General features: G+C 41.9%; 1 protein-coding gene and 1 pseudogene across 1 annotated transcript; both read right to left on the bottom strand.

Annotated features, from left to right (window-relative positions):
- Positions 1–242: 242 nt before the first annotated feature.
- On the bottom strand, positions 243–1,205 carry LOC123324852 (annotated as a pseudogene).
- Positions 1,206–8,197: 6,992 nt separating this feature from the next.
- On the bottom strand, positions 8,198–9,136 carry LOC110577799 (olfactory receptor 6C4). Its single transcript, XM_021687231.2, has one exon. It carries the CDS (start codon positions 9,122–9,124, stop codon positions 8,198–8,200), a length of 927 nt encoding a protein of 308 aa, XP_021542906.1. The 5' UTR covers positions 9,125–9,136.
- Positions 9,137–13,913: the final 4,777 nt, after the last annotated feature.

Raw genomic sequence — 13,913 nt, forward strand, 5'->3', positions numbered from 1 at the left:
AACTATGAGATAATGATTGTTGTTTTAAGCCACTAGGTTTTGTGGGTAGCTCGTTAAGTGGCAATAGGTAATCAATACAGATTTTGGTACCTGGAAGTGGGGTGCTACCATAACAAATATCTGAAATATGGGAGTGGCTTTGGGACAAGGGATGGGTGGAAGCTGGAAAAGCTCTAAGGATTTCGAAGAGGACTATTCATGAGAGCTTAACCTTGAAAATACTTTTTGTGGAATTCTTAGATTCATGTGTCCCTGGAAAGAGCCTTGTTAGGGCTGTCATTTATTTTGGAGCCAACTGTTTTCCTGATCAGGTCTTTCACTACTTGCTTAACTTGTTGGTTCCTGAGAGTACAGATGAAAGGATTCAAGAGGGGGACAATGATTGTATTGATTAGAGACACTCCTTTGTGGAAATCAACCCCCTTGCCTGGAGAGGGCTTGCCATACATGAAGAAGCAGCTGCCATAGCACATGGTGACCACAATGATGTGGGAAGAACAGGTAGAGAAAGCTTTTTTTCTCTCCTGGACAGAGGGGATCCTGACAATTGTCTGGATGATCTGGACATAGGATATGCTGATAGCACCAGAGTGCTGACCACAGCCACCCCAGCCAGGGTGAAAGCTGCCATCTCTAACACCTGGCCCACCGCACACCGCCTCCATTAGAGGTATCTAGTCACAGAAGTAGTGGTTGATGTGGGTGTCACAGAATGGAGGCCGACTGGTCAGGATGACAGGCACGATGATGAAGGAGAACCTGCCAGCCAGCAGGTGAGGATGAGCTGTGTGCAGACTCTTGCTCCTGAGGATCGGGTAGCGGAGGGGCTGGCGGATGGCGATGTACTGGTCGTAGGCCATGGCCGTGAGGAGGAGGAACTCTGTAGCCCCCAGGAAGATGTGGAAAAAGTCCTGAGTGATGCAGCCAGCAAAACTGATGGTCTTGGTCCCTGTGGCAATGTTGAGCAACATCTTGGGCAGGATGACGGTCTGGAACCAAATTTCTAGGCAGGACAGATTCCAGAGGAAGAAGTACATCGGGGTTTGCAGGCGGGTGTCCAGCAAGGTCAGGCTGATGACAACCAGGTTTCCAGAGACAGTCACGAGGTAGGCAAGCAGCTGGAGCAGGAAAACTGCCACCTGAAGCTCTTTGGTGTCTGTCAGGACTTAGAGGAAGAACTCAGTCACTAAGGTCCAATTGGCCATGGCGGATCCAGCCGTTTCCAGAAATGTGCAAGCCTGGGTGGATAGGAGCATCAGAAATTAGGATGAAGAAGAGGAAAATTTCTCCCCAAGTCCATCATTCCTTTACCTGTCCACTGTCTCTCTGTGGATTCAGGGAAGCGGAGCAGAAGCTTCCGGAGACTCTTCCCTAGTCAGAAAAGTCACCTCTTTCAGAATGTTTGAGGAATTATTGAATGTCAGTGACTTTCCCCTCACCCTTCCTTCTTCCCTTCCTCTTTTCTTTCTTTTATTTTTGGCTTTTATTTCCTCTGAGAAAGGCTACAAAGAATTCTCTGCTGTTCTCCCAGTTCTCTTTAGAACTGGCAAACACCCATTCATCCTCCAAGATCTAGCCTAAGTGTGACCTCTTCTATGAGGCCTTTCCTGGAAGCCCTAGGCTGAGTCACTTGCTCTCTCCCAGTCCCAGTAACACATGGTTTGTGCCTCTGTTATATTTCTGTAGAGTCAGTGATGTGGGATAGAGCTTGTCTTCCCCACCAGACCACAAACACCTTGAGCTCAGGGACTGTTTTTTTGTTCATCTGTGTATCTCAGCACTTACCTTTGCTTTCTCGGTAGATGCACTGGCCTTCTCAGATCTGTATTCACAACAAAATTTTCTACTTCCTAATGCATGGTTCACATATGTAGCATGTATTTTGGAATAAGAAGCATTTTTCACCCACCTTGCTGTTTGCTTATATTTAACCCTTATTAAAAATTGTCTGGGGTGCCTGGCTGGTGCAGTCAGTTAAGCTTCCAACTCTTGGTTTCAGCTCAGGTTGTGATCTCAGGTTTGTGAGGTCGAGCCCTGCATCAGGCTCTGCACTCAATGGGAGTCTGCTTCAGACTCTCTGTCCCTCTCCCTCTGCCCCTTCTTCCCACTGCCCCCGAAAATCAATCAATCTTTAAAAAAATTTCTCTGATGTTTGCATCTGGATTATAGATTACTTGAAGAGAGGGAGTGTCTTGTTTATTTTTACTCAGACTCCTTTCCTCCCCCACCAGCTTTATTGAGGTATAATTTACAAATAAATTGTAAGATATTTAAAGTATACAATGTGATGACTTGATATATGTATACATTGTGAACGGACTCCCCCCACACTGTTAATTGGCACATCCATCACTTCACGTAGTAACCTTTTTTTTTAAATTTTATTTTATTATGTTATGTTAATCCCCATACATTACATCATTAGTTTTTGATGTAGTGTTCCATGATTCATTGTTTGCATATATCACCCAGTGCTCCGTTCAATATGTGCCCTCTTTAATACCCATCACCAGGCTAACCCATCCTCCCAACACCCTCCCCTCTGGAACCCTCAGTTTGTTTCTCAGAGTCCATGGTCTCTATGGTTCGTCTTCCCCTCCGATTTCACCCCCTTCATTTTTCCCTTCCTGCTATCTTTTTTTTTTTTTTTAACATATAATGTATTATTTGTTTCAGAGGTACAGGTCTGTGATTCATCAGTCTTACACAATTCACAGCGCTCACCATAGCACATACCCTCTCCCAATATCTATCACCCAGCCACCCCATCCCTCCCACCCCCAACCATTCCAGCAACCCTCAGTTTATTTCCTGGGATTAAGAATTCCTCATATCAGTGAGGTCATATGATACATGTCTTTCTCTGATTGACTTATTTCGCTCAGCATAATACCCTCTAGTTCCATCCACGTCATTGCAAATGTCAAGATTTCATTCCTTTTGATGGCTGCATAATATTCCATTGTATATATATACCACATCTTCTTTATCCATTCATCTGTTGACGGACATCTTGGCTCTTTCCATAGTTTGGCTATTGCGGACATTGCTGCTATAAACATCGGGGTGCATGTACCCCTTTGGATCACTACATTTGTATCTTTGGGGTAAATGCCCAGTAGTGCAATTGCTGGGTTTTAGGGTAGCTCTGTTTTCAACTTTTGAGGAATCTCCATACTGTTTTCCAGAGTGGCTGTACCATTTTGCATTCCCACCAACAGTGTAGGAGGGTTCCCCTTTCTCCACATCCTTGCCAACATCTGTTGTTTTCTGTGTTGTTAATTTTAGCCATTCTAACCAGTGTGAGGTGGTATCTCATTGTGGTTTTGATTTGGATTTCCCTGATGCCGAGTGATGTTGAGCACTTTTTCATGTGTCTGTTGGCCATTTGGATGTCTTCTTTGGAAAAATGTCTGCTCATGTCTTCTGCCCATTTCTTGATTGGATTATTTGTTCTTTGGGTGTTGAGTTTGGTAAGTTTTTTATAGATTTTGGATACTAGCCCTTTATCTGATATGTCATTTGCAAATATCTTCTCCCTTTCTTTCGGTTGTCTTTTGGTTTTGTTGACTGTTTCCTTTGTTGTGCAAAAGCTTTTTATCCTGATGAAGTCCCAGTAGTTCATTTTTGCCCTTGCTTCCCTTGCCTTCGGTGATGTTTCTAGGAAGAAGTTGCTGTGGCTGAGGTCGAAGAGGTTGCTGCCTGTGTTCTCCTCAAGGATTTTGATGGATTCCTGTCTCACATTTAGGTCTTTCATCCATTTTGAGTTTGTTTTTGTGTGTGGTGTAAGGAAATGGTCCAGTTTCATTCTTCTTCATGTGGCTGTCCAATTTTCCCAGCACAATTTGTTGAAGAGACTGTCTTTTTTTTTTTTAGATTTATTTATTTATTTATTTGACAGAGAGAGAGACAGCGAGAGAGGGAACACAAGCAGGGGGAGTGGGAGAGGGAGAAGCAGGCTTCCCGCGGAGCAGGGAGCCCGATGCGGGGCTCGATCCCAGGACCCTGGGATCATGACCTGAGCCGAAGGCAGACGTTTAACGACTGAGCCACCCAGGCGCCTGAAGAGACTCTTTTTTCCATTGGACATTCTTTCCTGCTTTGTTGAAGAAGTTGACCATAGAGTTGAGGGTCCATTTCTGGGCTCTCTATTCTGTTCCACTGATCTATGTGTCTGTTTTTGTGCCAGTACCATACTGTCTTGATGATTACAGCTTTGAAATTATACTTATTTTAAATTCTTGCTGTTTCTGTTCCAGTAATTCTTCTTTGCATCATGTGTTGTCTGGTGTGGAATCTTGCCCCTCTCCCCCAGTGGATATATTCCTAAGATGGGTGGTTATTTTGGCATTTGAACTCATGATCTTTGTATAGCTTTAGCTCTACTGTTTAGTGATGCATATGAACAGAAGCTTAAGCCCTGGGTTGTGACCTTCTGGATAAATTTATTATTTATTTATTTAAAAAGGAGATTTGATTTATTTATTTTAGAGGAGAGCAGGAGAGCAGGGGGAGGGGCAGTAGGAGAGGGGGAAGGGCAGGTAGACTCCATGCTGAGTGAAGAACCAGATGTGGGGCTTTATCCCATGACCCTGAGATCAGGACCTGAGCCAAAGGCAGATGCTTAACTCGCTGAGCCACCCAGGTGCCCCTCTTTTGATTCTTGTCTATAGTGGTGACAGAAGGGATAAAGCCCACCAACTCATACATTTAGAAATTGAACATTCCAAAGGTTCAGCTTCAGATCAGTAAACTCATTCCTTTGCTTATCTATGACTCAGATTATATTATAAGTATGTGGTAGCATAAAGCCAGTTTAGTGAACAGTTTCAGAAGAGCATGACCTTTTTTTTTTTTTGACAAGCTCATTTAGAGGGTGATATGTTCCCTCCTAAATTAATTTTTTTTTAAAAGATTTTATTATTTTATTTGTTAGAGAGGAAGAGAGAGAGCACAAGCAGAGGGAGTGGCAGGCAGAGGGAGAAGCAGACTCCATGCTGAGCAAGGAGCCCGACATGGAACCCGATCCCAGGATCCTGGGATCGTAACCTGAGCGGAAGGGACGCTTAACCGACTGAGCCACTCAGGCATCCCCCAAATTAATTTCTAAATGCTTATATTATGAAGGCTGGGTGAAGCCCTGCTTAGTGTTCTTAAACTTTGACTTACACCAAGTACCTTCCTTCCTTATCTCAGCACACTTAGAGATCTCCAGGGCACATGGAGTTGATGTAGTCATTTCTAATAATCTCCTGCCAAATATTCTGATTGGCTTTATGTGAAGTATGGATAAGACCTTCATCGATCTGGCTACCAACGGATGCAACTGGACATAAGAGATGTAAATAAGCTGGCTTTGCTGCAGAGGGATTTCAAGTAGAATGACCAACATGTTTACAGTCCCATTATATTAAACCAATCAATTTAATATCTATTCTTTTTTTTTTTTTAAAGATTTTATTTATTTATTTGAGACAGAGAGAATGAGAGACAGAGAGCATGAGAGGGAGGAGGGTCCGAGGGAGAAGCAGACTCCCTGCCGAGCAGGGAGCCCGATGTGGGACTTGATCCCGGGACTCCAGGATCATGACCTGAGCCGAAGGCAGTCGCTTAACCAACTGAACCACCCAGGCGCCCTAATATCTATTCTTACTAATTAAGCCCCAGTTTCTTGAGAAGGATAGTGTTCATGCTGTTGTAATGGGTATCACTTATGAAACACTTAAGTATTGGCTTTTAAAATGTTTTACACTTACTATCTCATTTAATGCTCAAAACTGTTATATATGATAGACACAATTATTATTCTCTTTTTTGTGTTTGAGAAAAGCAAGCCTTAGTGAGGTCAAGTAACAATCCCAAGGCATCTCTTATAGAAGGTTGAGACTCTGGGATTTGAACTAAAGCCTATATTTTTGAGCACTATATGGCATTGTGTTCCACTTCATCATAGATTCTGGTAGAAATGTGGATTTGGATGAACTTAATAATTGAAATGTGGCTATTTAAGAACATTTCCATATCAGTTGATAGCTCAGTGAATTTGTATTGGTTTGTAACCCTCTTGGGAGCTTCCCAGGTGAAATCTGAAACCGGCCCCCGTTCTCAGAGGGCAGAGAGAGACAGAAGAAAGAGGAGGCCACTCCAGGTGGGTAGGTGGCAGTTTTAATAAGCATAGGGAACTTACATAAGATCCTTGTCTTGGGCAGCAGCAAGACGAATGGATCCCTGCACCCGCTCGCTGCATCTTAAGAGTTTATAAAGAGGCCCTAGCTGGGTTCAGTCACGTATACGGTGCAGGTGTTGTCAACCCCACATCACTATCTCAAGGCTGTGTCCTTGGAGTAGCTCCTGGGAGCGGGAAAGGCAAGGGGAACCCACATTCCAAGCACAGTGGAGGGGGCGAGGAGCCTGTGGTCACCACCCCCAACCCCGGCCCAGCTTAGCGGGGTTATGTCTTTTTGATGATGTTCCCCAACAATTTGTAATAAATTAAAAATCATCACTAATCTCTAGCTTAGCCACCAAAGAAATTCAGATATTCAAAATAACAATGGCTTTCCATAAAAGACCTTTTTTTTTTTTTTTAAAGATTTTATTTATTTATTTGACAGAGAAAGACACAGCGAGAGAGGGAACACAAACGGGGAGTGGGAGAGGGAGAAGCAGACTCCCTGCCGAGCAGGGAGCCCGATGCGGGACTCGATCCCGGGACTCCAGGATCATGACCTGAGCCGAAGGCAGTCGCCTAACCAACTGAGCCACCCAGGCGCCCTCCATAAAAGACCTTTTATTCAAAATACCATGCACTCTTCAATATTTTCTGTGGTTCTGGAAATTTTCTCTCATAACCAGTCCAATACAGTTTGTTTCTTAAATGCCCAAGAAGCATCATCCCAGTCAACAATATTACCATATATAAAGCACGTGAACACACAAGATGATGTTCCACTTGTAACTCAAACAGTAACAAGCATTCTACAATGCATTAGGATATTATTAAACTATGTGCAAGTACTCAGATTTCTAAAAATGTTCTTCATCCTTTAAGTTGAGGCCCTACCACCACCAGTTCATATTCAAGCTGTTGTTACTTTGAAACCATGTATAGAGTTCTTGGTAGGGTAGTCTATTCCCATTGGGTTGCTAAGACTCATAACATTCTGAATTCTAAATATAAAACCATATTACTATTTTATATTCATTATCCATTTATGAAACAGGCATCCATGGCTTATGTTATAAACAAAAACAAAAACTTGGGGAAAAGTTAAAAGAATGGAGTCATATCACAGAATTTGTCCTAATATCTAACGAAAGTAAACAAACAGATGAAATAAGATTACAATAGAAGAAATCACCAGAAACTACCACAGAGAGAGAGTGGGAGATCTCAGCCATTAACTTAAAAAAATGTCAGCTAAGAAAAGCAACAACAGATCCTGTCTAGAAGCGGGAGGCTTTTAACCTTGGCTCTAGAAGCCTCTTCTAATCACAACTTCTAGAAAATGGATGTGTAAGTTGACAAAATCTTGGGGGTTTTCACCTCATTTGGAGAAAAGTGGATCAGATGTATATCTTTTTTTTTTTTTTTTTCCTTTAGGGAAGGTTGGAAGTTGTAATGGCTACAGTTGAAAGATGAATGACAAAGGGGAGGAGAATCAATTTATTGACACTTTGTCTGAAGCATAGTTTCCAGGGCTCCATGAGGAAGAACAATGCCAATGTCAGATATCCTTCGAAATAATGCTGATATTATAACTTCCTTTCTTAAAACTTCTCTTGACTTACCAATGTCAACTAACTCCATAGTTTGTAATTAAAAAATACCTTCATGATGGCCTCTCTTTCTCCCTCTAAATTCTTATCTTTCCACTCTTCTAAATAAGCAATATGTTTTGCCTCTAAATTTTCAAGTCATTTCTGGAAAATAGTTAACTCCCTCCAACTGTTCTTTTTATGGATTCTCATTTTTCTTCTCTAATAGCACTTACCATGTTCTTTTATTTTTTGTCAACTAACTACATGAATTACAATTTAACACCTTTCTGTCTTACTAGGCTGCAGATTCCTTGAATTTAGGACATATGTCATTCATATATTTATCCTCAAGGGCCAGTTCAGCATTTGAAACATAGTAGACACTCCACACACATTTAGTAAGTGAAATATATTTTTCATGGAAAGGTACTGTCTTTTAAAGCTTCACAATCTTTTGGATGGTGTCCTTGAATGCTTGCTTCACTTGCTGATTTCTTAGAGTGTGAATGAAGGGGTTTAACAAGGGAGTAATTGAGGTAATGAGCACAGCCATTCCTTTGTTGAAGGCACCTTCTTCTTTTGCAGAGGGATTGATGTACATAAACATGCAGCTGCCATAAGAGAGGGAGATAACAATCATGTGGGAGGAACAAGTGGAAAAAGCCTTTGTCCTGTGCTGGGCGGAAGGGATCCTCAAAATGGTCCTGATAATGTGTGTGTAAGAAAATGTCACCAGCACCAGAGTAACCGCCAGAGTCACAACTGCCAGGAAGATGCCCATCACTTCTAGGAGGCTTGTGTCTGAGCAGGCCAGCTCCAGAAGGGGCCCATAGTCACAGAAATAGTGATTCAGGACATTGGAGGCACAGAAATCCACCTGACTCATCAGGATGATTGGGGGTAAGATAGCTAGGAATCCTCCCAGCCAGGAGCAGAACACGAGTTGTATGCAGACCCTGTTGCTCATGATGGTCAGGTAACGCAGGGGTTTGCAGATGGCAGCATAGCGGTCATAGGACATAGAAGCCAAGAGGTAAAACTCTGTCGCCCCAAGAAATATAGCAAAAAAATATTGAATCAAGCATCCAGCAAAACTGATGACTTTATTTCCTGTTGTCACACTGGTCAGAAATCTGGGAATAAAAATGGACGTGAAGGAAATTTCTAAGGAGGACAAATTCCGGAGGAAGAAATACATGGGAGTCTGGAGGTGAGGGTCTACTAGAGTGAGAATGATGATAGTCAGATTTCCTAGGACACTTATCACGTAGATGAGGAACAGAAAGATGCATATCACAACCTGGACCTCAGGTTGATTTGTGAAGCCCAACAGAATAAACTCAGAAAACGTCCTGTTTTTCATTGCTGACCTTTAGGAGATCTAAAGGTAGAGGTGAGTGATGGAAACTCAAGTTTCTCAGGATAGGAGAGACAAAACTGATCCTAATGAGTCATGTCATGTCAGTTGACCTAAACCAGCATTGCATTGCACTGGACTTGGCTCCATGGAAGCCCAATATCTTCTATGTGAATGACCTTATTTCTAAAGTCTTTTTAATTCCCCAAGTTGACATATTCCCGGACACTTACCAGACTCTATTACAGAATAATTACTCAATTTTTTCTTCAGAAGAATAACATTTTGAACCTATCCTTTAATCCCAAAATGTTTACAAAATCTCCACATTTAACTCACTTTCCTCTGACTCTGTTAATTTCTCATACGTCTATGCTCTTGGTAGAATTATTTCTATCAGATTCTCTTTTCTGTGCTTCCCTTTTCCTTCCTTGTGCTCTTCCCCCTTCCCTGTACTATTTGACGTTTCACTGGCTGTCTGCCATAGATCCTCATCTCCATTATTGTCCAAACCTCTGACTTCCTTGTTTCAGCAACCAATAGGGAATTCCTCACATGGATATGGTTGAAGGTTTTGTTGCATAAATGATTTTTTCTGCACCCCTATTTCTTTGGAAGTATAAATTTGTAATAGGCCTTTAAGATCTTTGGTTTGGTACTCTCTAATATTATATTGTGAGCATTTTTGACGACATGAACAAGGTACTGGTATCTATAAATCATATTAATTAGCATTTTCTTATGTTTCTCTGCATGGTTGAAGTCTTGTAGGTAGATTTGGGATATATCTCTGAGAATAGAGATTTTGAAATATCCACAGGTGCAACTCAGAGTGGATATTTCTCAAAGTCTTAATGAGTCCTCAGTGGCAAACTAAGGATGACAGTTTATCATGCCTGGAAGTTCCCTGTTCTCTATTCTTGGCATAAAGAAACCAGGAAGAGGGACATTCATATTTCTGACAAGAAGCGTCCTTTTGATAAATTGGTAATCCCCAAGGAAGGAAACTTTGGGGGTGGTGTTCTGTGTGCATTTTTGGATTTTTCTGATTCAGAGCCAAAGATAATAGAAAAGGCCCCTCTATTCACATGCATACGGGTTAGAAAAAAATCATATTTTAAGAATCTTTCTTGTCGGGGTGCCTGGGTGGCTCAGTTGGTCTGCCTTTGGCTCAGGTCATGATCCCAATGTCCCGGGCTCCCTGCTTGGCGGGGAGTCTGCTTCTCCCTCTGCCCTTCACCCCACTCATGCTCTCTCAAATAAATAAATAAAATCTTTAAAAAAAAGAATCATTCTTATCAATCTCCCCATTATTCCATACAGATGTTGGAGACACTTGGTGATATTAGACTTTGAGCTGGATTTGCCTTTGGCCCTGCCATCCATGTTTGTACTAACCTGTGATCTTTGGCAAGTACTGCATTTTCATCACGATTTTCATAATTGATTGATTTTATGATCCACATTTATAGAATAATGTCAGTGACTTTAAAAACATGCAGTGCTCACATTCCTGACAATCTGAATGACTGCAGTGGGATGTTTACTTGTTCCTAAGAGGTAAATCAAAGGGGAGATGTGCCGTGTGAGTCTCTGAGTGAGATCAAATTTAACATGCTGTCTATTGGCTTCCCATCAACATTCTACCTTTCTCTCTCTCTTTTTGTTGCAGGAGTCACTAGCCATAGTGACTGTATTTATTTTAAGAAATTGAATTATAATTGACATACAATATTACATTAGTTTCTGGTGTGCAGCATAGTGATTTAATACTTTTATGCATTATGGTATGGTCACCACAATAGGTTTAGTTACTATCTGCCACCATGAAAGTTATTAGAACATTACTGATTATCACTTATGCTGTACATTATATCCCTGTGACTTATTTATTTTATAACTGGAAGTTTGTACCTCTTAATCCCCTTCACCTATTTTGCTTCCCTCTCCCCAGCTTCTCCCCACTCTGGTAACCATCAGTTCATTCTTGTATCTATGAGTCTGTTTCTGTTTTGTTTCTTAGATTCCACGTGTAAACATTGTACTCTTCTCTTAATGAAACTACCCAAGTGTGTGTGGCTTACCTAGGAAGTGTATTACCTTCCATCCTATGAATCCAAACCAGAATCCAAACATAGTTCCTGAGAGACACAGTCCTTCACATATAAAATGAAAAAGAAAAACAAATAACCCTCATCCCAACAATTTTAGAATTAGAAAAGTGGACGTTGATAGATGGAAAATTCCTTAATATTTTTGTTCTAAGGGAGATTATTTTGAAGTCAGAAGGCAAGGTTTGGGCTTCTGTGCAGTTTCTATGTTAGGCAGAGTAACATAGGTTTTATCTGCTCTTTTGAGAACAGGCACATGGGGATCAATTTCCCGAAGAAGCTAAACATGCCCTGTGGACTTAAGTTTAAATGCTTCACATGAATCTCAATTGTTGACAACTTTGTCAACAATTGTTGTGAACATATTGCTGAGGAGAAAAGGTCCAGAGAGACGATGATAACGGGTTCCATGAGAGAATCTGCTGCAGACATGATGTTTGTTAAGTTGAAAGCAATGGAGCGAGATCCCTGGGGATTGGTGTGCCTGGCCTACTCATTCTTCCTGTTATCTCTCCCTTTAATACCAGTTTGGCCAATTCTCAAACCTGAATTAAATGAATTTACTTCACAGTGAATTACCATAACCTTAATGCCGTCATAGCCTCCATTAAGACCTGCATACGTAATTTTACTGAAATTAATAAGAATCAGCAACTGGAAAATATTTTGCTGTTATAGATTTGGCTGACATGTTCTACTCTATGAGTAGTTCTTTACCTTTGAAGGAATGATACATTTTCACTCACCTCTCCGTGGGATATTTGGGGAGCCTTGCCAATGCCCATACCTTTATAGATCTTAACCACGTTCAACTTATTCCAAGAACACAGGTATGACATTATATCGATAACATCCTCCTGCAAGGTAATTCAGACTTTCCAGTCAGGGGTAAGCCACTGCATCCTGCAAAATTCAAGTTACTGCTATTTCAGTAAAATCTCTGGACATTACTTGTCAGTCCAGGGGTGATCCATATCTGATCCAGTAAGGAACCAACTCTTCACTGACATCAGCACTTATTACTTTAAAATAGACTCAAGATTGACTGTGTTTATTTGGGTTTTAGAGGTGATACCTTCCTCATTTACAAATTTTATTTAAATTCATTATGCTGTCATTCACAAATTGGCTCACTTTGAATCGGCCATCCAATGACAAAAAGCTGTAGAATCTGTCTAAATTGCAATAAAATAGACATTCCCATTGGTGTCCCCCCCCCAGAAGCTCCTTCACTATAGAGGTTTCAAGAACCTCTTTGCATTTCTTCTAGAGTTTCCAGATCCACCACAGTGACCTTAAATTGTTCATGGTCTTCTTGTGCAAGAAACTATTTTCCTTGGCTGAATCAACACACCATTAGGATGGCAACTGTTGGTTGTATAGTGGGCTCTTCTTGAGATAAATGCTTTCACAGGTCCTGAGTTTGTAATTCTCTGAACCCAGTTGACTGTTGTGCCTTTGGTCATTGAGACAGCACTCCAGAAACCTGGCATGGCCATAGAGGCCTCATTAGTAAAGGAAAATGCTAATTATGGAGCCAAAGTGGGCCCTCTGGCATATCCCACCTCTAGGTTCTCAGTCCTTTGCTAGATGCAATAGTGCCTAGAGGCTACCCCTCTCCCATATCTGCTGGCTACCTAGGAACCCCATTGGGATTAACTGAATGATTAGGAAAGGGAGTTTGTATCTGTTATAGATGTCAGCACCACTGTCGTGCATGATAGAGCCTACTGAAGAGCTGCTGCCTTGCATTCCCTAACTGGGACATCCCTAATCAAGGATGGGGCCCATGGGTCAGCATTTATCTTAGCATTAGAGGGTGTCCTGGCCAACAGTTGGTCCCTTCTGCACATTTTTATAGACTGTAGACATTGTCAATGGTATGGTTATCTGGTCTGACTAATGGCAGCAACAACAATTCCTTATCTAAGGTGCTCCCCCCTCTATGTTGGGGTAAAGGACTGTGGGAATTTCTTGCCTCCCAGATACCCAAAATACACATCAAGGCCACACATACTAAAATCAGTTTTCAGGGGCTCATTGCAATGCACAGGCAGATAAATTGGCTTTGATTTCTGAGACACATATTGGCACAACCTCAGCTCTGATCTAACTTTGGACGTGTGGGCCCATGAAATATCAGGCCACAGAGAAGCTACTGCCCTGAGGTCCTGCGAAGGATGAAAGGGACTCTCCTTCTCCTCAGGCATGAATGGCGTCGTGACTAACTCACGTACCGCATGTGGGAAAATATGCCATTGTCTATACAGTTGATGAGGCTCATTTCCCTGGGGACTGTCCATTAACCAATGTCAGATAGATTTTATGGGGTCACTGACTCCCTCTGCAGAGGACACTTACTGTTCTCTGACCATGGTGGACACTTAGAAGGGAGTATTACTCATGTATCCTTCCAGACATGGAACCAGTGAAGCCATAACATGGGCATCAAGAAGACACTTCTTATTCCCTTCAGAGTTCCAGACATTACTGATAATGACCTAGCTACTTACTTCACTTCTGAAAATACACGGTGCTGGGCTCTTGAAAAGGCATTCAGTAAAACCCACCTCTTCCTCCCCACCCCCTTTACCGGGCTCAGGCTGCAGGTCTTAGAGAGTGCAGTACAGTCTTCCTTAAAGAAACCTTGCTAAAATTATGGAACAGTACGTGGTCTGCTCACT

The sequence above is a fragment of the Neomonachus schauinslandi genome, chromosome 5, assembly GCF_002201575.2.
Source record: "Neomonachus schauinslandi chromosome 5, ASM220157v2, whole genome shotgun sequence".
In the NCBI taxonomy this organism is placed as follows: domain Eukaryota; kingdom Metazoa; phylum Chordata; class Mammalia; order Carnivora; family Phocidae; genus Neomonachus; species Neomonachus schauinslandi.